The 26,751-nt window shown below is 38.3% G+C and overlaps 1 protein-coding gene across 2 annotated transcripts; it reads right to left on the minus strand.

The window, feature by feature from the left end:
* On the minus strand, positions 1–26,751 carry LOC145765504 (uncharacterized). Of its 2 annotated transcripts, none has more exons than XM_082577333.1 (8): positions 26,698–26,751; positions 8,999–9,124; positions 8,599–8,757; positions 7,977–8,151; positions 6,135–7,756; positions 5,666–5,878; positions 4,120–4,252; positions 1–3,531 (listed from the first exon to the last, which is right to left on the minus strand). In XM_082577333.1, exons 1-8 carry the CDS (start codon positions 26,734–26,736, stop codon positions 3,350–3,352), a joined length of 2,649 nt encoding a protein of 882 aa, XP_082433459.1. In that variant the 5' UTR covers positions 26,737–26,751; the 3' UTR covers positions 1–3,349. The 2 variants fall into 2 exon arrangements, with proteins under 2 accessions (XP_082433459.1, XP_082433460.1); XM_082577334.1 differs by lacking the exon at positions 26,698–26,751 and adding an exon at positions 11,366–11,486.

Here is a 26,751-nt window from a genome sequence, read left to right on the forward strand (position 1 = left end):
GGTATAACAATTTCGGTCACTGTTTAATTGCACACACAAATAATGAACACAATACATCAAACCGAAATACCAATAATACGTCTAGTGATGGCTAACAAGAGTAGCTTGATTTGTAACAAAATTAACTATTGATAAATCAGGCCACACCTTCAAGATAGCCACCTTAAGGTCGGGTTTCTGTGCCAGATGAGGTGGAATGGGCTATCAGCGACATTAGCAGAAACACTGGACACGAAAGCGGAAAAATTCCTGTCAGTCATTCATTAAAAAAAAGGCTCATACCAGATGAGAAAGCCACAATAGAAAAGTAATGGTGGTTGATAATCTGGTCATTTGGTCTTGGATTGCATACAAAATGCAGGTCTAATTAGTAAAGTCTGTCCGTTCGTATTTGTTCAACAGTTCGTACAACCCAAAGGATAGACAAGAAAATGAATTTCTTCCTAGATCTTGGGAAACTCACGTGATGAAAAAATGTTTCGTGCACTCACCGCTAATTGGCAATAAAGAGCAAAGCTACAAGAAAAAGTGCAATAAAAAGCACAAATATGTATGAGCAAAGTTATCAAAGAAATAGCTTTCAATAAAACCACAACCATTCACATTCTTTTAAAGCAAGTGTTTGAAGAAGAGCAAATATCCACAACGGACTACTAAAATGTCATGTAACATTGTGGGGGGGGGGGGCAATTGAAATCGTCACATTCTTTTTAAAATCGTATCAACATCGCAAACGATAAAAAGATGCAAAAACAACAACTTTACTAATTGGGCTGTTGTGTAGGTTGATGCAGAACAACATACTTTGTGTCATAAGAGGAGGGGTGAGGAAAAGCAAGAAAATGGCATAGTGAAATAATTACTTGGCTTCCAACAAACAACATACCAGCACAGTCGAACGTAATAATACGTAAAACTTATCTTAAGCGTACGAAGCCGAATTGTTACCCATACGGAAAATCAGTCGTTTAAAAAAAGGTTTTTAAAAAAAGCTGATTCGCTGTCTGGGTAGAAACCGGTGCATAGTCCGTAACACTTTGGTAGCAATAACACTGAAAAATATCAATTGAAATTTAACTCACGAGATTAGCTGCTTCACGACAACATTGTCTGGCCGCTCAGAAAAGCGAACTAAAACGCAACAAAAACGACTTCACAGAACAGACGAATCACGTGTGAAGTGGGCAACACTGTTTGATGAAACAAGTTTTGCCCAAGTGTGGGTCTTGACTGGGCAGTTAAACGTGTTTGCTGGCAATATGTCAGACATAACGTGTGCAAAGCACTAGACCAGCGGTGCCAACAGTGCGGCAATCTATCTGCGGCCCTCTGGTCTGGGCTGTAGCCTAGAATATACAATCTTAAAGCTTAGACCGAATTTCAAGGAAAAAATGAGTGAAAATTTTAATGCGGCCGCCAAGACCCTCGAAAAGCGGCATGTGGTTAAAAACATTGGGCACCTTTGCACCAGACTAACTTGAAGTGGTTTGGTCCATCAGAAACCTTTAACCGATGATTATACGTGAACATTAATAACGAAAACATATAAGTGCATCACGCAAGAATTGGGGAAGTCGTATTCACTAATACGAAACTACAAGGTCTTCACTACGGTTACTCTGTCGAGTCAAAATAAACACTCCAGTAATATCCTAATTTTTTTTTATAGGTTTTAGATATACTGTAAACAATATTGGCATATATTTGCTATTAGCCTAAATACGACAGAACGTAAAAACAACAAATTTCTATCACGCTTCAGTAAACTGTGTAAAGTGCACCAATAAAACGCTTAAACACTACGTTATTTCTGCATCACAACCACTTCACTACAATAATGCTACTCCAAAAGCAACATCCGTCCCGGACAGCAGAATCCGTCATTTTTACATTAATTCAACGTCTGCAGACGTTGAATCAATGTAAAAATGAAGGACTTTGCTGTCTGGGGAAAGTTATGAAATAGAAGGTAACGTGTATGTTACACAAACTTGACAAAGAAGTTTCTAAATATATTGAAAACACACCGTTGGGTTACAAAAACATAAAATTAACATATCGGGTGTTACGAAAAAACACCAGTTTTCACACGGCTGAGATTGCATTTTGACATTCAAGATATACAAAATTTTCTCGGCAGCTTTGAAAAGTCAGAAACCTGAGCCTATAAATAATTAACATAACTGATGTTTGTGTAATTTCACCATCATCGTATTCAACTAACAGAACGCAACAAAACTTACAACACAAATAAAATTGATTTCTAACAAACTAATAAAAGAAAAATGATAAAAAATCACATACCCCGCGACGTTGGGTAACGTCTAATTTTGGTATAGTTGGTCAGTCAGAAACAGGAATGTAAAATCAAAAGTAAACTAAGAGATTTTTGTGCAAATTTGACAACAGTGAAGAAAAACACAAGTATTCTATAAAAATTTATTCAATTAACTCTTCAGCTTAATACTTCCTTCTACGGAGGGTCAATAAAAAGAAAACAAAGCTTTATTGAAAAGCCTACAATACAGAAAGAGAAGTATGAACGCAATGGCACAATTGTGCACGGAATGACTGCGCTATGCAATGCACAACATCGCAAAAAATAGACATTTTAATTGAAACACAATTTGACTAAACCCAAAAGAATTTTAGAATAAAAATATCTGTATTCGCCAATCAGATTCTGATAGTACACAGAAATCTTACATCACAAATACAATTCACATCGAGTAACGCATAAGTGATTAACAATTTAATCGGATAAGCTTGGAGCAGCGAAAGACCATTTGGCCATCTAGTCAGCTGCAAAGACCAAATTTATCAGAACAATGTTAAACCCCATGAAGCTCAAGAAACAAGTGAGAGACTTTGACTAAATGCCTGTCTAGCAAGTGAGGTCTTCGTTACATCGACAGCAATTACAATAATGTAACGTCTACAGGTGTTGAATTTATATAAAAAAAGACTAATTCTCTAGCTTGAAAACACGTTTCACCTTTAAACAAAGCATACTTGAAATACTGACATCACATCCTGCTGTAAAGGATATTGCATCTCTGATAGTGCAAACAGGATTTGGGATGGCTACAGGTGGAACAAAACAAGATTAGTTTGAAATTTGGTTCAAATATTCGTCAATCGTCATACTGTGTACTCACCGCACTTGTGACTGATGGCTAGACAAAGAAGATTAAAAAATGTAGCCCAGCTATTGTTCAAGACAAAACATCAGTAAGACTATGACGTAAGGTTTCGTGGCCATTCAAAACCAAGTACTTCGAGGCGGGGTCATTCAATGCACCAATACTATAACGAACCAGAAGACAGAATTATTCGAGAAAGATGAATTTCAATCAGTCGCACTTTCCTCCTTAAGACTTACATCGGAAGAATTAGCTCCTTTTATTTTTTCTTGGTTGTTTGAAGTCCTGGAAGCAGGAGCAGAGTCTTCATCGTCGTCATCTTCGTCTGCTAATGCTTCCTTCATAGCAAGAAGATCTTTGGGGGAATATTTGTCAATCTGTCTTTGATCTGCAAGGAAATGTAGACATAAAATTACAAAAGTATGATGTAACCTTTCGAGTAGCCAGTTTTTAATTTTATGGCTAAAAGTGTGGAAGAGATAATAATATGGAAGGGAGATTCGTGGCATGAAGTGAAAGATTTGAAGAGTTCAAAGCAGAGAAGTTATCCCTTGTAGTTGCATTCCATAACATGTGCTGCATCCATCCAACTATGCACGTTCGACTACCATTTGTTTTCAGTGTTCTCACAAGTAGCTCAGTTGGTTAGTGCGTGACTTCTGGAAAGAAGAAGCTTCAAGATCACGCGGCGCTGGTTCGACTCTCGAGGTGTGCACTTGAGCAACGCATGTTAAGAACTGCTCTCCATTCAGCGGCATCTAATGGATGAAATAATTCCCCTGCAACAAGACTTCAACAATCGGAAACTTCACTCTTTCAATCTCGATGACCGGGCCTGCGTCAGTGATTCAAAGCCTCTACATTCTACAAGTATGCGAAACTGCCATGATTAAGCTCTGGAAGAAGCTTTTCCAGTCCGGGGGTAAAGATTCAATCAATCAAGTAATTTTATTTTTAAATATGAATAACAACTTACTGGTTACGCTTGAGTGATTAGTGACCTTTTGAACCCGAGTGTTCGATTGACAGTTCATGTTTTCGAGAAGGAGTGAGACCTCTGATGGGTATTGATACACAGACTCCAGGTGAGAGGCGTCGAACTTCACGTGCTGTGATGGAAAAAGATGAAGTGTTGCCAGACAGCAAATCGGTCGTTTTTACACTGATTCAACGTCTGCAAATGTTGAATCAATGTAAAAAAGAACTGATTTGCTGTCTAGGACACAATTCCATTACTGTCACAAACACAATCCAAATAGCCCGGATTCAGCAAATTGGTCGTTTTTTACATTGATTCAACGTCTACAAAATAAAAAATGACTGATATGTTGTCTAGGTCCAAATCTATCAGCGACCGAAGACAATTCAAATAGCCTAAATTCGCGATCAATATGCATTATGCAGCATAGTGAGTTATTATGAAAAGCGTACATGTATTGCGGGACCCATCAGTGCAAAATCCACTAGTTACCGCATACGTGCTCGCACACCTTGACAAGGTTGAATAAAGATAGAATTGAAAAAACAACTCAATTCCTTCTGAATATAGCAGAACAAATTGAAAACAAAAAATACGAATTATTGCACTAATTTTTATTTTTATTCGTTGAACAGTTTTAGACTTTTGAAAGCGTTCTGAAGAACTGTCTTTTTTGTTTGCTGGCGAAGCAGACAGCAAACAACAAGCGACCAAAAGTTCAAAATGTAAGGTACTTTAGAGTAAACTGTATAATCCTATGAGTCATCTCTCAATGAAAGGCAGAAACAAAAGTTGTGAAAATCATAGAGTAAGAAATACGAGGTTGAGAGAAGGTGCAGAGAGAAAGGTCAAAGTCAAAGGTCAAAGTCAAGGCCAAAGGAACCGGTCCACTGAACTTCAAAGAATAAAATCAAAACGTTACAGAGCTTGGATTGATTGTGATAGAAAACTTTAAAATTTTGCGAAATGTACTGAAAAAACAGTGGTCTAGTACTAGTAGTATCCAGATACCAATAGCAACATGTTTTCAACCATTCTGCTCCATGCTCCAGCCTCTTGGTGGAACAGACTGCTTAAACGTTTGCGGCAAGGCGGCAATTTTACTCAAAGGTGAACCGTTGGGGGATCTGTTTGACCCAAATACCGGTATTTTGACCCAAAGCAGAAGTATTGGAACTCTAGGTTTTTCCAGGGATGGTTTGCCCTATTTCTCCTCGGCCAGTTCGGCAAGTGGTGAACTCACAGGCCTATCAGGGTAGTATAATTAATAATTTGTTATAAGATCAGGGCCGTTGAGAGGATAATTTAAGCCAGGTACCAATGAGATCCTCGGGGCCCCAAGTCAAGACCCTTCTAAGAAAAACGCACTATATTTATAGAATGCGCGGTGGTTTCTTCCAACTCCTGGGCCCCTTGAAAAGGTGACGGGCCCCCAAAATACTGTTGGGTTTGGGTCCAAAAGTACCTCCTCGGCGACGCAGCTGCACAAGATACACATCAACGCAATAACGTATATACGAGTGAATAACTTCCTTCTACTTACGTTTCCTTTGCGGATTTTGTTCGGTCTCGATAGATTGCTGTGGTCCAACTTCACGTATCCTCCTATCACTGTGATTTGATCTACAGTTAACTTCCGCTTGCCCTTTGGCCCCGACGTCACTTCCGGTTTCACAAGCTCGGCATTTCTTGCGCTGGATTGTGATTTTGGGGTAATAACAATAGTGTTGCCATTTCCTAAGGTGGATGTGGTTTTCTGGAAAACGTATTACTTAGTTAGTTAGAATTCATCTTAGAAATTATTATGAACACTTACATTTCAAGTATGTAATTTCATTGATGCTGAAAACATAATTTTGAATAGGTTCTATATTGCATCAAAAAAGTTTATAGCCTGTTTTTATTTAAACCAATTTCTTCACAGGGTGGCTTGAGGAAACGAATGCGGTGAGGTCTGTGGATTCAGCGAAGTATGTTTAGGATTATTGCAACAGCAATAAAATATTCCTTACCGTAGCAGACGCAGCTTTTCCCGGCGTAGCAGCAGCTTGTGCGGAAGATTTTTTGAATTTTCGGGGATCGATCACAAAACTTTTTTTACCGAAACTTGAAGCGTTTGAAGCCGCAGTGCTCCCCAACTTTGACCCAAAAAGGGATTTGACCGCATCGTTACTTGATGGAGCTCTGTTCGTCGCTACAGAGCGATTGGAGCCGTTTACAACAAACTTTGTAGAATTTTTTGTTGATTTGGCGAGGGAGGAGCTTGAAGCATTATTCTGATGATGCTGCAATTTGTTGGTTTTTCCTTCTTCAGATATCGTTGAATCCTTGGAATCTATGATCCCAACTGGTACCTTCTTCTCCTCTTGAACCGGAGAAGACAACATATGTTCAGGAGGATAATTCTCGGACTTTTCTTCCATTGCGGCATTGGAACAAAGTGATGCACAAACTCTCGGCGACCCGCTAAAAATTAAAACCGAGTTTTTAGCGTCGTTGCTTTCACTTGGATTTGGCGTTGAAATATCAGTTCTATTGTTTTTGTCTAACTTTGGATTCGGGGTTTCGATGACATTGTCATCAATGGGAGATGAATCTTTCGGTAAACCGACGTTTTTTGTCGTCACTTTGCTGCCAGCTTTAGACGAAGCAGTTCTGTTGGGGCCTTTACTCTTCGGAATAATCAACATCGTTTTTGATTCCTTCATAATCTCGTTAGCAGCAATGGCAGCTTTCGTCTTCAACAGCGAAGGGTCCATCGAAGTATGACCCAAGTCTATGATCTTACACGTGTCTGTTTGCGCCAGATTCAGGATGTTTTGAATCTTGCTGGAGGACAAGGAATAACGGGCATCAGCCGTTTTTGGCAACTTGGTATCTTTTCCAGCAATATCTCTAGATGCTGTACGACGCTCTGGTATTTCAGGGATGTTTTCTTTGTCGCTTGATGCAGGAAGAGGTGGTTGAGCTGGAGGAGCAACTGATGTAGAGGTCTCTACCTGATGGACTGCTTGCTCGGGAACAACTGGACACTCTTCTGGAGGAGTCTGGTGTTGTGGAAGGCGGGCATCATTAGGACTTGAAGCCACGGGAGCAAAATTGTCTTCATTTGTCTCATTTCGCGCAGGAAGTGATTTAACAGTATCAACTGAATTCAAAATCAACGTCTCCACTGCAAGTTCAATATCGACAGTGTCATCCGTCTTGGCTTCGTAAACGTCCACGCTACTAGAAGGGAAAGACGAATCACCTTTGAGAAGACAATCATCTTTATTAGAATGTTCATCCGCAGATAAACATGGGATTCTCTTATCCTTTGGACTGTCGGAGGCATGTGACGATGTCACATCCACCGCAACATCTGTAAAATCTGTAGCAACCGTAAGAAGAGGATCAGGATGCTTTGCAGGAGGTTTTGTTCTGCTGTTTGTCTCCGAGATCGAACCATGTCGAGATCCTCGGCCAGAAAATCCTCTAGGAGCTACTAACTCCAAGGATGGGAGTCGGGGTCTTGATGGCTTCTCTTCAAAAGAATGTTTCCGCAAGGGAACGTTGTTCTTTGAAATGAAGTCACCAACTGATGAGGAGACAGTAACAGTGGACGGTTCATTGGTATGTTCGGTTTTGAAGATTTCTAAAAAAAAAATTAAATCGATGAGGAATAGCCAAAATATCACGAATAGCCAAAATATCTCGGTAAGTGAACTGGATTCATAATTGTACTTGCTCAAACGAAAAATGACTAATTCATATCAAGCATCATGTTTATCATCTAAAAAGTACAGTCAAACATTCACAATACAGCAAAACATGGATATTCATTCAGAAATTTAGGCTGAAAATTATCCACAAACCTTTCGATTTCAATCGATCTTGGGCTGTGGAATTGAGCATTGCGGAAGTTGACATACTCCCAGCGCTCTTATTTGCTGCAGAGTTGAATGCAAATTTTCCCTTCAGTTTACTCACTATACCGGGGATTGGAAGCTCAACGTCTAAGACTTCTCCATTTGAAAACTTTCTTTTCTCCTGTGACAGAAAAATAACTGTTACACATTCTGTCATTGGCGAAAAACAACTTATGTCGCAAAATTTCTGAGAGTTTGTACTTCCCAGACAGTAAATCAACCATTTTTACATTGATTCAACGTCTGCAGAAGTTGAATCAATGCAAAAAACAGTTGATTTGCTGCCTGGGTTATGTTTAACTTTAAAGGAAGACAATTTCATGTAGATTGTCACAGTACTCTCAGTAAGACATCAACCAAATTATTATAAAACATCTGTTAAGCACTGTCAAAGTAATTTTTAGAGTGCCACAAAGGCACAAACTGAATGTGAATTGAATACAGAACAGTTCAATTTCAATTGGTTGTGAGCTTATGTAACAAAAGAGGTTTTGGAAGCAATTTTTCATACCCCAAATTTTATGAAGAAGTTTAGACTGCGCACTCATTGCACCATGCCTTTCGCTACCTTGTGTTCTTTCTGTTCAATGATGACAATATTGTCCTTATTGATAATGTGACGACCGGGCAACACGAATACGTCATTCTTCCTGGAGTCGTGTGGGACTATCTGACCGCCTGACATTTTACGCTGTAGCTCTTGGCGCACAAACACGTTATCTGAGACCTGATTAACAGAAAATGTTTAATAAAATGTTGAGCGGTTTAATTGGGAACAAAAGTCACGCTACTATCAGTAACTTAGGTTGTGAAGTTTGAACGAAGCATATTGTTTCATGTCCTTGCTTCATCTGGAAATATTATTGTCAAAATAAAACTACAAAACTAACGTCATTTGTACTTAAACCAATGTCAATGAAATAACTGAGCATTTGGTAGACTGACCAGCTAAATGTTACCAAGCATACCTTCAATATATGTTCATCCAGAATCAATTTTTCTTCTTTCTTTTTGGCTTCTTCCGCGATTTTGTGTTTGTTCAATTCAGCTTTTGTTTGTAGCCGCTTGAGCAACTCTAGTTTCCAAGTAGGCATCTATGAAAGGAATTAATTGAATAATTCCCAATGCACTGTGGGCAGTTGTTACCATTGGTGACACTATTGGTCTATTGCTCTTGAAAATGTAAATAAAAATAAATTAAACATTTTTTACTTAAAGTTTGTCAGTCCATGATCGACCCAGATAGCAAAATCCGCCATTTTACATTGACTCAACGTCTGCAGAATCAACGCAAAAATGGTCGATTTAATCTGTCTGGGATTTATAACATCTTTCCCAAACCAGTACAACTAAACAAGAATGAAGTTAGTCAGCAAGGAATGTCTGCGGATGCGGAAATATGATTACATTAATCAAACCAATAACAGATTGCTTTCCTTTCAAACAGGCAGAAATTAAAAGTTAAAAAATATTCACTGGCCGCACAGCAAGACAGCTGTGACCCAATCTATTCTACAGTAAAAGAGAGCAAGAACATATCGTTTCTAGCACTAGTTTTAACATTCATCTGATAAAAGTGAAAGTGAAAGCAAAGACAAACAAGTTGATTTATTGCTTCACTGACGTTTCGTGCACCATGACAATGCGCACCCTCAGAGCGAATAACATACAAAATAAAATTTACAAAGTCATATAGTATCATATACTGCAGTGCGATTGAAGACAAGAGAAAATGATGAAAGTGAAACACATATTACTTTAAAAGTTGACCTAAACATATCGATATATGAGCGGCTACTTTCCAGGTCCCAGACAGCAAAATCCTTCATTTTTACAATGTTGAATCAATGTCGGCTGCGTACTGCGTAGCCGAGTGGTGAGAACGTCTGCGCGACGTTCGAAAGGACGTGGGTTCGACACCGCCCCAGAGCACGCGGCTGTGTCTCGGCAAAGACACTTAATGGCAAGCCAAAATAAGGGGAGCAGCTGACTCGAAGACTATATGCCACTTCGCTGCTTCCTGTCGTCTGTTGTATCGCATCTGCGATCGCAGTGTACTGTATGCTATCGCAATGGGCGCAAATAAAAACAAGATTATTATTATTAAAATGACGGATTTTGCTATCTGGAAAAGTATTCAGCAAGAACCTATGTCACAATAAACAACGTAATAACTACAGCTGATGACAATAATCTGAGAAAATTAACACGACATTGATCAAAACATCAGATCATTTCCTTCGTACTGGGGGGCTAAACGTTGCACTGGCATCCTGGGGTGACTCCTCGCAAGTCGCAACACTCAATCTTATAAAAAAACTAAACTACATTTTTTGCGAATTCCCAATAGCCACGAGACAACGTTTGTCAGCTTAACAAAACCAAAAAGCCTGTGAATCAACGTCAGTGCACGTTGAAGTATTGACAAAATCGATTCGAACATCAACACTTGCTACTATTGCAACTCATGTCTGAACTCTGTTGGTTTGATGCGCAAACGTGGGCATTTTCTAATGAGCTGTAAAACTAAAAACACAGGAGTTCCGTCCCACACAAAAGTCAAGCTACCTTTCAATAATACATCATTGCAACGTTTCTTGACAACAAAACAACGGAAGCCAGGAAACAAAGGTGAACTCTGCTCACACACCTAATTCTAGAAGCGGATGAATAACACACGATGCGTAATGCCATCATATCCAGGTATATCAAAGCGTCATATCAACATAATCCCAGGAGCAAATCAGTCATTTTTTTACATTGATTTGATGTCTCAGATCGTTGAATCAGTGCAAAAAACTACTGATTTGCTGCTGAGAAGTCATAACGCATCGCCAGCTCTATTGAGTGGACAGGCATACAGACATTTCATGCAATGCCTTTTCAAATTAACATAATGCGATGGGAAAGTTGTACAGAAATGCTGCCTTCAATATGGTTCAAAACCAAAAATGCAGTTAAAATATTCCTCCCAAAAGCAAATTAATCGTTTTTTTTTATATCAATTCGGCATCTGCAGACGTTGAATCAATGTAAAAACGACTGGTTTGCTGCGTAGGTTGCATAATTGCCAATAATCTCTACTTTCATGTCACCTGAAGTTACCTCTACACATGATTAATCTCCATAAACAACACTTAACAAAGTTTTTTTTTAAAACGCACATTTTTGTCTGACTTTCATTCTTGGCTAGAAAACACTGGAGACAAACCACAAGACCATTTGACGTTATCTTTCTGTGCTCTATTGAATTAACTAACACCAATAATGTGTATTTCAATACTTAGAACGATGTCGTAAAATGGTCACACGGTTGCCTGCTTTCGTCGACTTACTAATTAAAACGTGAAGCAAAAAACCTAATCTTCGAGATGGAATAATCGATTGTAGCAGCAAAGTCTCACAGCAGCTGCAGTGCGTGCAGATTAGCATTTTTCGACTGAACGTCAAGGCATTCCCTGTACCCTGAATGTAACCTATCTGCTGCAAACCATCTGTTTACTGTTTCCATGACAACTAGCCAGTCTGAAAAAGCTATCTGCTTCTTATGCAAGCCTAAAGAACCAATTACATCATTTCCGCTATTCAGTTACCTGCAGTCTATAAGGAACACTGGTGAACCTGGACTGTATATCTAGTTCTAGGCAGACCTAACCATTGTAATAGAAATTAAACCAATACGAACAACACGACTCTGCACCTTATGTCCAATTGTCCATGTAACATTTAATCAACGCCAAGTGATGTTGAATTACCAGACAATCGTTAAAATCGGGTGAAGAATGAGTTCTAGAAAAATTGTCAGCTTATTTCATCATTCAGGGTGAAATTTGTATTTTTCACCAATAACCTGACAAGAACAGTCGCTATTGCATCTGAGGAAACATTCAAAAGACCTGATAAAATACAGCCAAGCGTCTGGAATTATTCATGACTTCAAAGACTGATTCACCATAGCTTCGGACAAATCTAAGTGCTTCATACAGAAAGTGTCTACTACAGTATTGAAACAAACAACAACGCATGTAGAAGTCGTTTACGTAGTAGATATGAGGATGATGGTGTTTTTATTCTCCGATTACATGACCAACATTATTTCACTCCCGCCGCATTGCAAAAACTTACTTCCACGAAATACAACTTGAAAAGCAAACCAGCGAAGAATTCCGTTTAGCCAGTGTCATATCAATCTGGATCGATAGGTCTATCAGGATGGAAATTTTTGTAGCTCGCGTTTTGACGTATTCCCTTTGGCGTATGCCAGTTTGGTGTTTTCTGGAGTCGGGTAATTTAGGCATTAGTTTAATTTATAGCATGTCGTGGACGTAGGAATTTGGTGCCATTTTAGACAGCAGCTGGGCATGAAAACGACAATAAAGGTGGTTCCAGTGGCGTAGCCAAGGGGGGGGGGGGGGGGGTTAGGGGTTACAACCTACCCTTTGGCACGCGTGTGACGTCACGATATTGAGATTGATGCTTTCAGTCTAAAAAAAATGCCTAATTTTAAACAAAATTGCATTAAAAGAGCAAGTTTTGCCAATACCAAACATCTCAGCCAGGAATTAGCAACAAGAAAACATAGAGACTTAGCTTTATTTCCGAAAAATGCCGAAGAAAACATGATCTTATCCTTTTGCTATGCCACCAGACACCACCATTTTACAGGAATATTCGTAACCACATTTTTGTTGAAAAGACTCTCAGAATGCTTCAAATTCAAAGAAATTTTTCAAAATTTTCTGGGGGAGGCCCTCCAGACCCCCCGCCGCTGGGTCGTCAAAACCCCCCTTTCAAAATTACTGGCTACGCTACTGGGTGGTACCATACTCTGCACTAACAAGGGTAGCCAGTTCTTTTCTCTGGACCGCATATTCTTCAGCAACAATGCAAACCCAATTTATTACATCCTGGGTAAAGCAATGTTGATCAACAACCAGCATGAGAAAGGTGCCGCACCAGGGTTTGCATTATTGGGAAACCAATGCCCTATCCGCTCTTCAACTCTCTCAAAAACTAAATACACCACTATGACATCAAAGTGGTATGCTGGGAATAAAGTAAACCAAACATTTCGGGTTCGTTTTCAGCAAAACCCTGATCAACAATATACAGACGGGTAAATTAATTTAGAGCTACGGTACATCATGGTTAAATTTTAAGATTTGAAAAAAAATGTCAACCTCCTTCTCAGGATAAGCCAAAAAATTAGCGGACCTTTTCCACTCTCAAACTTACCCTGACCTGGCTATTGCGAAGCAATCTCATTTCAATAATTCAACTCTAGTTATCAACTTCCAACAATGTTTGCAAATTACCAAAATATAAAACTTCGAGTGCTAGGATGTGAGAACTTAAAGCAGGATTAAAGGTCTGGAAGAAAAATAATCGGTAGCCTGCCACGCAAAACAACTGTTATTTGAGCAAACAAATTGATTTTAATTGTCCAAGCAGTGAGCGAAAAGCGCTGTTTTAAGAGGACAATTATTTTCAAAATTATAAATTATTGCATTTGGTAACAAAACATTGATAAACCATTGGCGACTGGCAAGTTGATACCGCCATTGCAGCGACCCGGACAGCAAATGTCTTTTTTTACATTGATTCAACGTCTGTAAACGATTGGATTAGGCTGTTTCTAGCAGAGGGTTTCAAAACTCTATTATGCCACCTCAACAACAATTAAAGCAAAAGCACCTCAACTCTATCAACCTAAACGTAAATGCTCTCTGAAGTTACAAACATAATAATCCCTGTAGGCAAGTCACACTGATTTACAAGCAATCTTGCAACACCAGGCGCAACAGCGGGTGTTGCTTTGTTATTCACACTACTAACTGTAAAACTTCTCATGGATCAATAACCATTTAGGTGCTATTTTCAACATTTTAGTGCCGATTCGCATATGCATTGCTACAACTTTTTTCATTTAAATATACATCAGCATTAAAAGCATGTGATGACATGAATTGAAACTAATTGAATAGTGTTGAAAGCTTGACATGCAAACACAATTTGCAGCCGGGAAAAGATAGTGCTACCACACAATGTGCAAAGTTCAGTTTTGTAAACAACGTAATCACTAACAAAGAAATTTTTCACAATACCAACAAATTTACAATCAAGTTCTTCAAATAACCTCACTCTGCATCTGTAATACGTATAACTGACGTCTCGTCTTTCCTACTGCTTGGTAGAAAAGAACGCCGTCGCCATTACCTGATGCTGAAAATTTACTTGTGTCAAAACTTATTCCTGCAGGTGAATCAAAAGAAAGCACTCCATTATACAAATATATTACACTGATCAAGCTAAAAGGGGGTGTAGTTTTTGAAACCTTGGTAACTGCAGTCGAAAAGATTGTATAAAAGTTAAAAACCTATTACACAAAAAAGCTAGCTTACACCAGACAGAAGACATAGCTTACAGAAGACTATTACGCATCAGCTGGATAGAAGAAAAAAAAATGAATTTGTTTCCCAACAAATAAACGATAAATGGAGTCTCATTAACAACATTAACCTCAGAAAATTGAGATATTTCGGACACACAGCAAGAAGCAACTCGTTGGAAAATTCAATGTTGACTGGGATGGTGCAAGGCAAACGAACAAAAGGACGACAAAAATGAAATATTTTGACAATATCAAGCAAATTACAGGAATAAAAAGCATGCCGGAAACACTAATAAAAACAAAAGACAGAACAAAATGGAGGCAGTTCATAAGGGAGATCACAGCTGATCAAACATGATCAATCTGTTGAAGAAGAAGACACCAGACCAAATTATCGGCTCTCTGAGTATAGCTAAGTAAATAAATCACTAATTAAAATGCAGAGGCAAAACAGACCACACACATTAGGATTCTTTTCACCGTATACTGCAACAACACTGAAGTGTAGCCACCTGGACGCAACTCTAATTAAACTGAAGTAGAAGGATTACAAACATCATGATCAATAGGTACATGAATCAAAGCTGATCCTTCAAAACGAAAGAAAACGAAGCGAAACTAATTAGGTCTTCAACTAAACAACAGATTAGCCCATTTTTTTTCATTAATCTACGTAAAAAATCATTTGCTGATTAAGATGCTACATTGATAGATGATGATGGTTGATTTGTTGCAGAAGCAGCAACAGAGTAAAAGGTCCAATGAGGACAGCTTGAAAACAAGCTTTTTGCAAAATTGCTTACAAAAAAATTTCTTTCTACAAGTTTCAAATAAAGTTCATACCATTTAATTGATTCCTCCAGTAGACACAGTAATAGTTAATGATGACCCTGTGGCGCTTCAATGGAAAAGACTGCTGGAATCAATAAACTCCGGATATACCAGAACTAAAATAACTTGATGATGCATTGAAAACTATACAAAGGTGGTGTCGTCGTCGTCAGCGTATGCTCAAATTCTATGAATGGAGACAAAGGACCAGATGAACTTCAATTCGCTTTTAATTCCAATTCATACACAGCATGAATTTGTTGTATATCCGGATTTCGAGCATTTAGCTCTCTTCAGTACAACTTTTGAATTGCGAATGAACAACACTAATTAGAAAGCAAGTTGTGATTAAACGTTTATTTTTACTTTCTTTGCGTACGTTTGTTTTTGATCGTTTTACGTTGAATTCCAGCATTCAAGGTTTAATTACTTTCAACGGTCTGCGATTCAAATTTTAGAAGCAAAGAGATGCAAAACTACATCTGCTGTTCGGCTTATCCGCCAAACTAGAAGGGTCACTTTTTTCTGATTTACAAAATATTTCACTTATTTCGTTCATATAGAAGTGATAAAGTCAGTAATAAATTAATTTGAGTTGTTTTGTTGAAAACAAGTTTGTAGTGAAGTGTAAACAATGTGGAATCGAGATTTGATCATTCTAATGTGGGCGGAAAAGCGGAGCCTCGCGTCCTTAGACCTGACATGAGCTTGTGAATCCAGAACAAGGAATAAACTGAGTCCCGTCTATCAGGCACCAGACGAGATGTATTGTATACAACATCCCTTGCTTTGCAGACGTTGAATCAATGTAATAATGACGGATTTTTTCTGCTAGGGGCAGCACTGAATGAAGCTGTTCTGACCTGACTTTCTACTGCCTGTCCTGAACTTGAAAAAATCTGCATAATCTGTTCTGAACTTTGAATAAAAGTTTGGTGTTATTATGGTTTTTATTATTTAACGTCTCATTTTGCATGAGATGTTAAAAAAAAATAGTAACACCAAACTTTTTGACAAGGTTCCCAAAATCGACTTCAACAACCTAGGCCTATATCACTGCTTCCACATTCATTTCCAAGAATGCAATAAGAAGTGATGGTAACCCATGTGAAACGCAAAGCAAAATTAATCCGGGTTCAGATGCAACACAGTAGCTTCAAGTTCCCATACATAAGAAACATAAATTCACTGAACTGAAACTAATTCGGCTCATAACTGACTTCATACGGGAACAACTTAACACATGAGGCCTACAACTTTAGACCTTAATTTGTTTTAAGTATGGCCATTACAAGATTGTCAGAGTTAAATACGTTCCCTATGACGACACTAATGACCATCATTAGTACAAATATAAAGCCCGTACTATAAATTGAACATTTCACCCAGCAATTTTTGAGTCAACGTTTTCCCAGCTAACTGGTGTATGACTAATGGCCATGGGGGAATAAATTCTTCGTTTAGTTCTTGGTCTTTCTGTATATTTTTATCCTTGTTGAAGTATAATCAGTTTTACGTATGTGACAACAATCAAGTTCATTAAGAAAATGACACAAAGTGGCCAATATAACTTCGTGTAAAACACGAACGACCTCAATAAATAAATAGACTTGCTTGCGGAAAAACATACGTTCAAGCAACCAAACATTATGTTAACCTTTATTACAAAGAAGGTGATACAAACTACACCTTCTCATTATATCCCTAGCACTTACTTTAATGTCATATAATTATCCGGCACAGAAATCGTCAATAAACCGATTATTGTAAAATCTTGACAGAAATGTAAAATCTACCTAGACAGCAAAATCCGTCATTCTTACATTGATTCAACGTCTGCCGTTGAATCAATGTAAGAATGGCGAATTTTTTGGCCTGGGTAGTTCAGCAATAGTTTCATAAAATGTTACAATATTTAATTCCGTCAGTACACTCGTTTTGCTCAGCAGGAAATTGAATAATTTTAACAATGCAACTTCAACAAAAAGGATTTCACCATGTGCCACTGTACTTGACAGGAAAATCAGGCAAGACGGTTTGTAATCATTAAAAAGTAGAAAAACTGCTACATTCAGAAAGCTAATCATGCGATTAACAGTTTCATTATGCGTTGTTGGCTGCATAGCCGAGTGGTGAGAAGACTGGACGGCAATCGAAAGGGTGCCGGTTCGACACCGCTCAAGAGCATGTGGCTGTGGCAAGACACTTAAAAGGCATGCCTGAAGGTGAACACGAAGATTGGCTTCCTTGCCTTCCCGTCCAATTAATCTAAATCTTGAACCATCCGGGTGTAAGCCAATGCAAACAAGAAAATGCCTGTTGAATAATAACATTTCAATTCGCTTTTTCTTTCCTTCTTTGTTGGCAGTTTTACTTTTTTGGTTTCGTTTCATCAACGCTATTCATTGTTTGTAATAGCCTGGTTGTGTGTTCCTCTCTGTCAGGGGTTCTTAACCTTTCTCCAGTTAAGTACGCCCAAGGTACAAAAACAACAACCCAAATATTTTAAAAGATAAGACTTTATGTAACAGGTTTACAAGATATGCAGGCTGTATCAACACTCAATAGGGTCTGCTACTATTCGGTGAGTCCGATTCGGTGAGTTCCTAACCTCTAACTCCTAACCCCTAACCCTAAAACGGCAATGATAATTAGGCTACGGTACTCAATAATTTAAAAAAAAAAAAATTGAAAAAATCCCCCGTTAAGGGATCGGACTCACCGAATCGGACTCACCGAAACGGGCCATTCCGGTATTAACAAGTCAGTCAATCAAAAAAAAGACGCCAAAGTCTCAAGAAAGCTGCAATAATTTGTCTTGGAGTTCCAGCAGAAAATAAACTTCTTTCAAACAGAACAGCATCGCAAGTTTGAAAGAATCAACAACGTCTTGATGCGCAAGCGGTTAAAATAGCTTTTCGCATTTAGTGCAAAGAAACGGTATAAAAACTCTGCACCTCAGCCGGTCTTCCCATCCGTGAAAATTAACCTTGGCATTAACTGCCTGTCATGAAACGGATTCGGGAATATCTAAACAACGGAGACAGGGAGTCCAGATTGTGACAAAATAAACAAAACAACCTCTTATCATGCTGACAATGAACTGACAAACAATAAAACGAAAGTGATGATAACAATAGCGGTAAAACAAGCCTATTATTAACGAGTAAACACTTGAGAGAGACAAATACTGAGATTTGGACATTCGTTAAACATCTGTTACTGGTCAAAATGAAATGAAGCTTTCCTATTAATTATTAAAACTGATTAAAAGCAAACGAAACCAAGGAAGACCAGCACAATTTTTTGGGTTCGATTCCTTGTAGAGCACAGCCAGGAAGATCTGCTACAGGTGGTTGAAAATGGCCAATTTAGAAGAATATTTATTGACGCTATTTTGCGTTCTACTAGTGACATGTAAATTATTTTTATTATGACTGGTTATTAATGTCACTGGTCGTCAACATGAACTACGAGACGTTTTTGCAACACAATCATTTGGTTTATTGCGTTATCTTTATCACAAACTCTTACTTCGGACGCAAATAAACGGACTTAAACCGGCTCGGTGGCTTAGTGGTTAGTGCGTCTGCCTCTGAATCGATTCGATACTCTGTCGGGTCATAATAACGACTTTTTAAAAATGGTACTGAATCTAATTCCTGCTTGGCACTGAGCAATGGTATGGATTCGGGTAATAATGTACTCGGTTGCTCCTCTATACGGCAGCATTGACACTGTCTGCTTGTAAAGCGCTGAAGAGCAACGCATTCTGCGATGGATACAGCGCTATATAAAAACAAGCATTATTATAAATATTAGATGTTTGTTTCCACGTGTATAAAAAAAAAAAAACGATACTGGGACTTGAACCTACGCCTTGGTCTGGAAAGTGGCAGGCGGACAATTTTGCAAGGAAACAAAGCGAGATGACATACAAATATGCTCTCCAACTCCACCTAACTGAACGTGATATTAAAATTCTCACCGCACGGTGAAACAGCGATTTGATGAAATCGAACAAATTTTACTAAAATCGTTCAGTGCTGACACAAGATAAAAATTACCTCGTTGCGAAAATGTAAAACAAGGTCAAGGTACGGAAGTTATATTTGCCATTAAACAGTTTTAGCACATGATGTATGACGTACATGGTGTAATTTGACCTACACAACAATACTTTAACCAACAAAAAAAAATCATTTTTACCCTCAGGGCAACAGCGAAGTTTATATCACAACTTGGAATCTGAGGGTGAATTTAGATCAAAGTAGTTTAGGGAAAAACTTTGCAGGTAACAAATTTTTGTGATATGAATATTAAACCACGCCAAACACGTAATTTTTGCATTATTTCGACATCTTTGTGTAAAGTGCAGTTTTTAGCTCGTGTGTTGTATCAGTTGCACACTAGGGCCTGACATTGATATCGGGTATTTGCCCTAAACATGAAAGAAGCAAATTTCTGAAAAAATTTCACTGGCATGGAGTCGATATAAACCTTTATGCCACCGGTCAACCAACCAACGAAGTCCTGCAAATCGTAGTGGGCTTCTCTAGTCGTCCAACATCCATGCATGACTACTTAAGAAAAAAACAGGAGACTCCACAGTTTTTTATCGTATTCTTCTGTGTGATGAGCATGCTAATTTTTTTTATTACCGCGTGTTTATAAGAACTTTGGTAAGGAGTAAAGGAAGCAAGGAAGTCAAACTTTGGGCTGATCTTCAAACATTTCAGTGAAAGGACAAAATGTCAAGGGAACACGAAATGCCACAGGTGGACAAATTTAAGATAATAAAATTTATTAAAAAATATGAACATGACATGGTAGCTTTGCCTACCACCATTATCTTTTCTTGGTTCTGGTAATGCAATGAAACTACTGTATTTGAACCAAACCATAAACTTAAAAGCTACCGTAACTTTAACAATACGGCAAATGACAAACGAAACTGGCACACATTAGTACTAAGAAATACGGCAGGAATACCGCCTAGCACAACTTTTATGACCACAAATATAGAGATCATGTGATATAATCGTAAAAAGAAATAGTAGTTATATACCCATCTACCAAAAGTTGTCCTTTTTATATCGTTTCAACGTCGCAAGGCGATGTGATAACAATATAAAAAACACAACTCCTGCTTAATAGATATGTCCTTTTGTACAACGAAACATAGTATTTCTCTGCCGTTAAAGAGAATTTTCTTCATTTCTAAGATTATATTCTTGGGCGCTATAAATTACAAGGCAACATGGCATGTCTCGGGCAGGAAACATCGACAGAAATAGCAATCTAGTCAGATTAGAGGTGACGCACGCGCTATGATTATATTTGCATACGTCATAAGCGGACATCATGACGGCCAATACAAATCACTCAAGCCTTGACGGTTTTGCAAACCTTACACTACATTGTAAGTTTATAACAAAAGCCGTAGCAGCAGCAGCCGTTTTTTAAACGATCATATCCGCTGCAAACAAGCTAATGCTACCCGACATTGTAGACTTGACTGCAGGGCTGCGATTTTTTCTTTCTTGTCGAACGACCAAAAATTTTACGCTTGTTTGTCGAATAGTAATATGACGTCACAAGAGTCATATTATAAGCGTTTGGCCGCGAGTTACCGTACCACACAAGTTGTGTGGTATCAAAGTCACTTACTTTAAGTTTTTAATCGCACGCTGGTTGAGTGATTGCAAAGGAGTATCAAGCGCTAAGTTATGTACCTACCGGACATGTATACAGCCCTCGAAATTAGCTTCCATCTACGACGGCAAAAACATTACCGTCGCCAAATCAATACACCTTGGATTGCGGCGACAATTGCCGTATGCTTTAATGTTTAATCAAACGAAATTTTATGCGCTTCTTCATCGCGTGTCACACAGTGGTAGCCCAGAGCATCACGCAAGCTATTTTATGCGCTGACAATGCTCTTGTGAACTGTAAAAAGTTTGCAACCTTATAAATACCGGCTTATTGTTACGCAAAAGTTATTCTTTCGTCGAATGCTTATTGTTTACCGGTGTCGTTGCGAATATAAATCATCGTGAAAGAAGATACAGTTAAAAAGTGGAATTTACCTGCTATTATCCAACAGAAGGAAAAGTTAGTGTGGTATTTTGCAAAATTTGTAAAGAATTTTACGACGGAAACAAATCGGAATTAGAAAAGCTACGGGGTCCAGTTATGAAAGTAGTACGAAATTCTATATCATAAATGGTTCTTTGGCAGTAAAGTAATGCTTCCGATCATATGGCATCGCGCGTTCATGAACGGGCAGTTTTGCGTCTTCAAGTATTCCAGTGACGACGCGACAACCTCATCCTCCGATACAGCATCTGATGATTCCGATTCTGACAGCTAGTTCTTTATCAAACAGACTCGTGGTTGCTCGCAGTATCTCAATTGTGCCGAAACTATGTAAGTGTAAACGTAAATCGAGGCGATCATCTCGCAGTGAGATATTAATTTGTTACCGGTACCTGGTTGAACAATTAACGTTATTTTATGATAATTCAACGTCGCTAGATGTTGAATTAATGTAAAACAAACGTAAATTTCTTCTTGGGCATTGTTACGCAGGCAGCAAAATTCGTTATTTTTGCATTGACTTCACGTCTGTAGAGGTTGAATCAATGTAAAAATGATGATTTTTGCTGTCTGGGTAAGCAAGGTAACCCGCCAGGAAAATTAAATAGATTTGTGCTGACTCGAACGTTGAATCAACCCAAAATTAACTCACTTTTTCCCCCTGAGTTATTTAACGTAACAGCGTGCGTATCGCTACTTTTGGTATTACTACATCACAATAAATCAGGGATTCTTAACCTTTTTTCCCTTATTACCCATTTCTGTCCAGATCAAAGTCCCATTACCCAAAATCTAATTTTATTTATTTTGCCGTATTAAAAACATAAAACAGCGTTATTCAACAAAAACAACATTTAATGTAAAGAACGACATCAATAGTTTCGGACATTTGCGCTTGTTTTTTGTGTACAATCGATGCAATATTGGGTGCGATTTTAGATACTCCACAACGCAAATCTGACTTCACATCTAACAGCTTGTTTCGGGATTTTGATTTCAAAGCAACAACACTTGAAAATTCTGATTCACAGAGATAAGTAGAAGGGAACATAGTCAATAATGTTAGTCGTTTTTAGCAAACTTTTGGATAGGCTTTCCTCATTATTCCTAAGAATTTTCCAAGCTTTCATCTGCAAAAGTATATAGCTCGCTCGTCTCAACGCGAACTCTAAATGTACACTTAGCTATATATATATAATATAATACTTCAAACAACTCTAAACAACAACGCAGCCATCAAGCTTGCTCATAAAACTACTGCAACTGAACTGATTATACAAGAAAAATCATACTATTATGTCACAAATACACAAAACCGGCGACAAAAGTGATGAGAAAATAAATCACTATGACGAAACAATTCTAAAAATGATAAAAATCATTGTGCTTGTTTGGTTTCTTGAACGGACTCAAAGCATAAAAAAAGTGTAAGTAATAAAGCAACTTTACCACTTACAGCTGTGAAATTGTTTGTTACATCTATAATTCTGAATACTCTGGTTCAGGTGATTACCCACCTGATATTCTGAAATTACCCACATGTGGGTAATTATCCATAGGTTAAGAACCACTGCAATAAATCAAACAGTGTGGTCGTGATAGACTACTCTAGTATATTTTTCGCGTCTCGTTTTTTCGATTCAACGTCTGCAGACGTTGAATCAATGTAAAAACGACGGGTTTTGCTAGCTGGGTTGTGTGCTTTTGAGAATGCAAGTGCAAAATCGCCCATTACGTTACCACAGAAACCCTTCTAGTGGGTCTACTTATCTGTCTACTATTCTTTATTCACATTGCAAAACATTTCTGCAATCTTGGAACAACAAGTGCATTAGTCATACATAAATACAAACTTGCAAACACGTTGACAATTAAAGTAGCCTACTTCGGTTATTTTATCTATAAAAGAAAACCGTTGTGTCGAATAGCACGAAACGTGTGTGGCGAAATGTTTGATGACAGGTGTTAGAACTTCGATCAAAGTATTTTCCCGCAGTGTTCAAAATGTTCTGGAAGAGAACTCCTTTCCATAAAAGTAGTGGCTTTTTTCATCTGTATTTCTGAACGTCTGGTCGGAAACTAGGCTGTTTTCTACATGTGAAAAACTGTCATAGCAAGTATCCAACAGTCATTTTACCAGAGCAATATTGTTAATTGGCTCAAACGGCGAAATACAAACTGGCATAGACGTTCACAACTCAACGTAGCCTAGGTTATTTCATCTATAAAAGAAACCCGTTGTGTCGAATAGCACAAAACGTGTGTGGCGAAATGTTTGATGCCAGGCGTTGGAACTTCGATCAAAGCATTCTCCCGCAGTGTTCAAAATGGCGGCGCTGACGCCTTGGGAGTTTCTCGTGTGAAGCGTCGCTTTTAGACCTTGCTTTGAAGTAGGCTACCTGGAGCAAGAAAGTTTACGTAAGTCAGCACTCTGATGATTGCATCACGTGATGCTCCCCCCCCCACCCCCGATTGTTCCTCGACCTGACGACGTTTAGTCCTTTCTCAGTTTTTTTTTTCCTTTTTTTTTTTTCGTTTTTCCGTAACGCACGGCGTTTGTCGAATAGTGATGGCGCGTGTCGAGTGACCTCGTCACCGAAAAAGGCAAAAATCGCAGCCCTGGCTTGAGTATACAATTAGATGACATATTAACGCAGATTTAACGATGTAGCTGCCTAACTACATCAACTACAAAAATAAATAAAACCATTTTTTCAGACAAGCATTTCTCAACCACAGTGATCAATGAAAGGTCCTTGACACTGCATGTCTTGGCAATGAGACAATTACAAAGCATGTAAATTGTGTACAATTAAGTTTGTGTGCAATTACAACTCCGTGTAATTTGTATTTTATAGAAATCATTCAAACTGGCTTCAACGTACGAGTATCTACCGTGCGATCGGTTTTCAATGTAACTTTTTATTTAAGAAACAGTTATACATTCATGTTCCACCAGCGACATTCGAACGAGGTCGCTATTCAGATTTTGACCAGAAGTCTCCACACGTTTTGATGGTAAGCCCGACCCAGACATCAAATCAAGGTTTTTTTTTACAATGATTCAACGTCTGCAGACGTTGAATCAATGTAAAAATGATTGATTTGATGTCTGGGAGGTAGCATATCAAAGTAACTCCAGGAAAACTCAATGAACGGCAATAAATACAAGACGGAAAATCTGCTAACATGGTTCGCACAAAGTCGTATTGTCTAAACATGGTTTCATCTGTAGACCGCCATGGCCAAACACCACATGAGATGGAACAATTAAAACCTGAAAGTCTCTTCCAAGCATCGTGATACCCGTGGGACCATTTCAACGCTTCGGACAGCTTACCAGCAGCAGTTGGAAAAACTACATTTTAACCAAGAAAGGTTTAACTTCTTGATGCAAATAAAACATTGTTTTAAGTGCATGAAAACTAACGCGTCGTCTCAATAACAAGTGATTGTCATGAATTATTCAAAGCAACTTAGCCAACCTAAAGAATAATTGCATAACAACGTATCCAGGTGGGACTGTATGCACTGCCATCAACCAATTATTGTACACCGGTGCCACCTGTATTTACCTGCATGGATGTTTACACAATATGAGACACGAAGAGCATAAAAGAATCAGATGATTATCTTAAGTGTGGAAATTTTTTTATTGCCTACCCAAAATACTAAAAAAATACGAAAAGTGATTTTTTTCAAAAATTTGTAACTATTTTATGTTTGCAACAGCTTTCAAATTTGTTTCTCTAATAACCACCTTTCTTGCTACGATCATCAATTACTTCCGTCGACAGGATACTTGGACGTGGGCTGAAGGTAAGAACTAGTGCCAACTTACATACTCAGCAAAAGTTGCTGTTGCTATAGTTCGGTCAAGAATGACTGCAGGATAAATGTTACAAATAGTAAACAATATAGGGGTACCGCTTTTCTTCGCAAAAACTTGGCAATAAGTGACAAACCTCGACTACATAGCCGAGTGGTGAGAGTTGTGGTACAACACTCAAGAAGCCACCGGTTCGATATCGCTCTCAAAAGCATGCAGCTGTGTCTTTAACAAGACAATAGGCGACATGCATAAAGGTGTACACGACGATTACCTTCCTTGCATTCCAGATCAACATTAAATTAACCTTTACATGTGTCTTCCGGTGGTAAAGTGATAAGAAGATATTATCAAAGCGGCACTCAAAGAGCACATTTAACTATTGACTCTTTATAAAAAGCAAGTCAGTAGAAAAGCCTTCTTGGTAGTGCACTAATAATGGACAGTTTCTAGTTATGCAGAGGAAACTGGCTAATGACAAGAGGCAATGCCAGAGCAGGACATGAAAACGCAAACGTTCATTAATCACGTCTAATTGCACTGTGAAGTCTACATCACCAACCACGCATAAAAGTAATATCCCAGCCAGCAAAAGTTGTATTTGTCAAACGTCGTCACACGAAAAAACGATGAACAAACGTAATCTTTTGCTGCCTGGGAGAGCATGTTACTCTCAAGAACTTTAAACATGTTTCAAGACGCCTGATGACACAAATTGTGTGCTGAAAATAATTAACTGAAAAATTAATTCTAACCAAAAAAAGATGGATCAAACTTGTGTAGTGACCTAACCAGAAAATCAGTCGTTTTTTCATACTGTTGATTCAACGTCTTCAAATATTAAATCAATATAAAAAATAAAAAACTGAATCGCTGGCTTGAGAAGTTGTGGGCGTTTTTTACTTCGGAATGGCCCGTTTCGGTGAGTCTGATTCGGTGAGTCCGATCCCTTAACGGGGGATTTTTTCAATTTTTTTTTAAATTATTGGGTACCGTAGCCTAATTATCATTGCCGTTTTAGGGTTAGGGGTTAGGGGTTAAAGGTTAGGAACTCACCGAATCGGACGCACCGAATAGTAGCAGACCCTTTTTCCTTATTAGAGCTGAGGCAATAGTGAATACCAAAAAAAAAACAAGCAAAATATATAATCAAGAAGTTTATACTTGTTGTCAAACGGATTGTCACAAATGTAGACAAAACAAGTGCTGAGGATTTTATTAAGTTGTGACATCAAACTCAACAGGTCAGACTAATGAGGTTGTAAGTAGGACAATATAGCATGCAACAACTTTTCCAGTTACTAAGACACGTCTACAAAACAAAAACAAACACCGTCATATTGGCAAACACAAAACAATGTTGTGTCCGATAACAGGACTGAAAAGTTATAACACAATGACCTGAAAATACAAGTTGAAACAAACAGTGCTAGTTTTATACACGTAGCAAGATATTTAGTAAAAGAGTAAAGAATTATTTTGTCAATACACCTTCATTTATTAGATATACATACTTGATCTGCTTTAAGCTTTTCTGAACGTTTTCGCTCCATAACTTCGACCTTCCA

Source organism: Aplidium turbinatum, chromosome 2, assembly GCF_918807975.1.
Source record: "Aplidium turbinatum chromosome 2, kaAplTurb1.1, whole genome shotgun sequence".
Classification (NCBI taxonomy): Eukaryota; Metazoa; Chordata; class Ascidiacea; order Aplousobranchia; family Polyclinidae; genus Aplidium; species Aplidium turbinatum.

What these genes read in the sequence shown, in the direction of transcription:
- LOC145765504 (XM_082577333.1), bottom strand. Translation starts at nt 26,736, where the DNA reads ATGGAGCGAAAACGTTCAGAAAAGCTTAAAGCAGATCAA. An exon ending in AAAAGCTTAAAGCAGATCAA is followed by an intron (nt 9,125 to 26,697) that starts GTATGTATATCT and finishes TTCCTTTCATAG; the next exon opens with ATGCCTACTTGGAAACTAGA. An exon ending in ACAAAATCCGCAAAGGAAAC is followed by an intron (nt 4,253 to 5,665) that starts GTAAGTAGAAGG and finishes TTTCCATCACAG; the next exon opens with CACGTGAAGTTCGACGCCTC.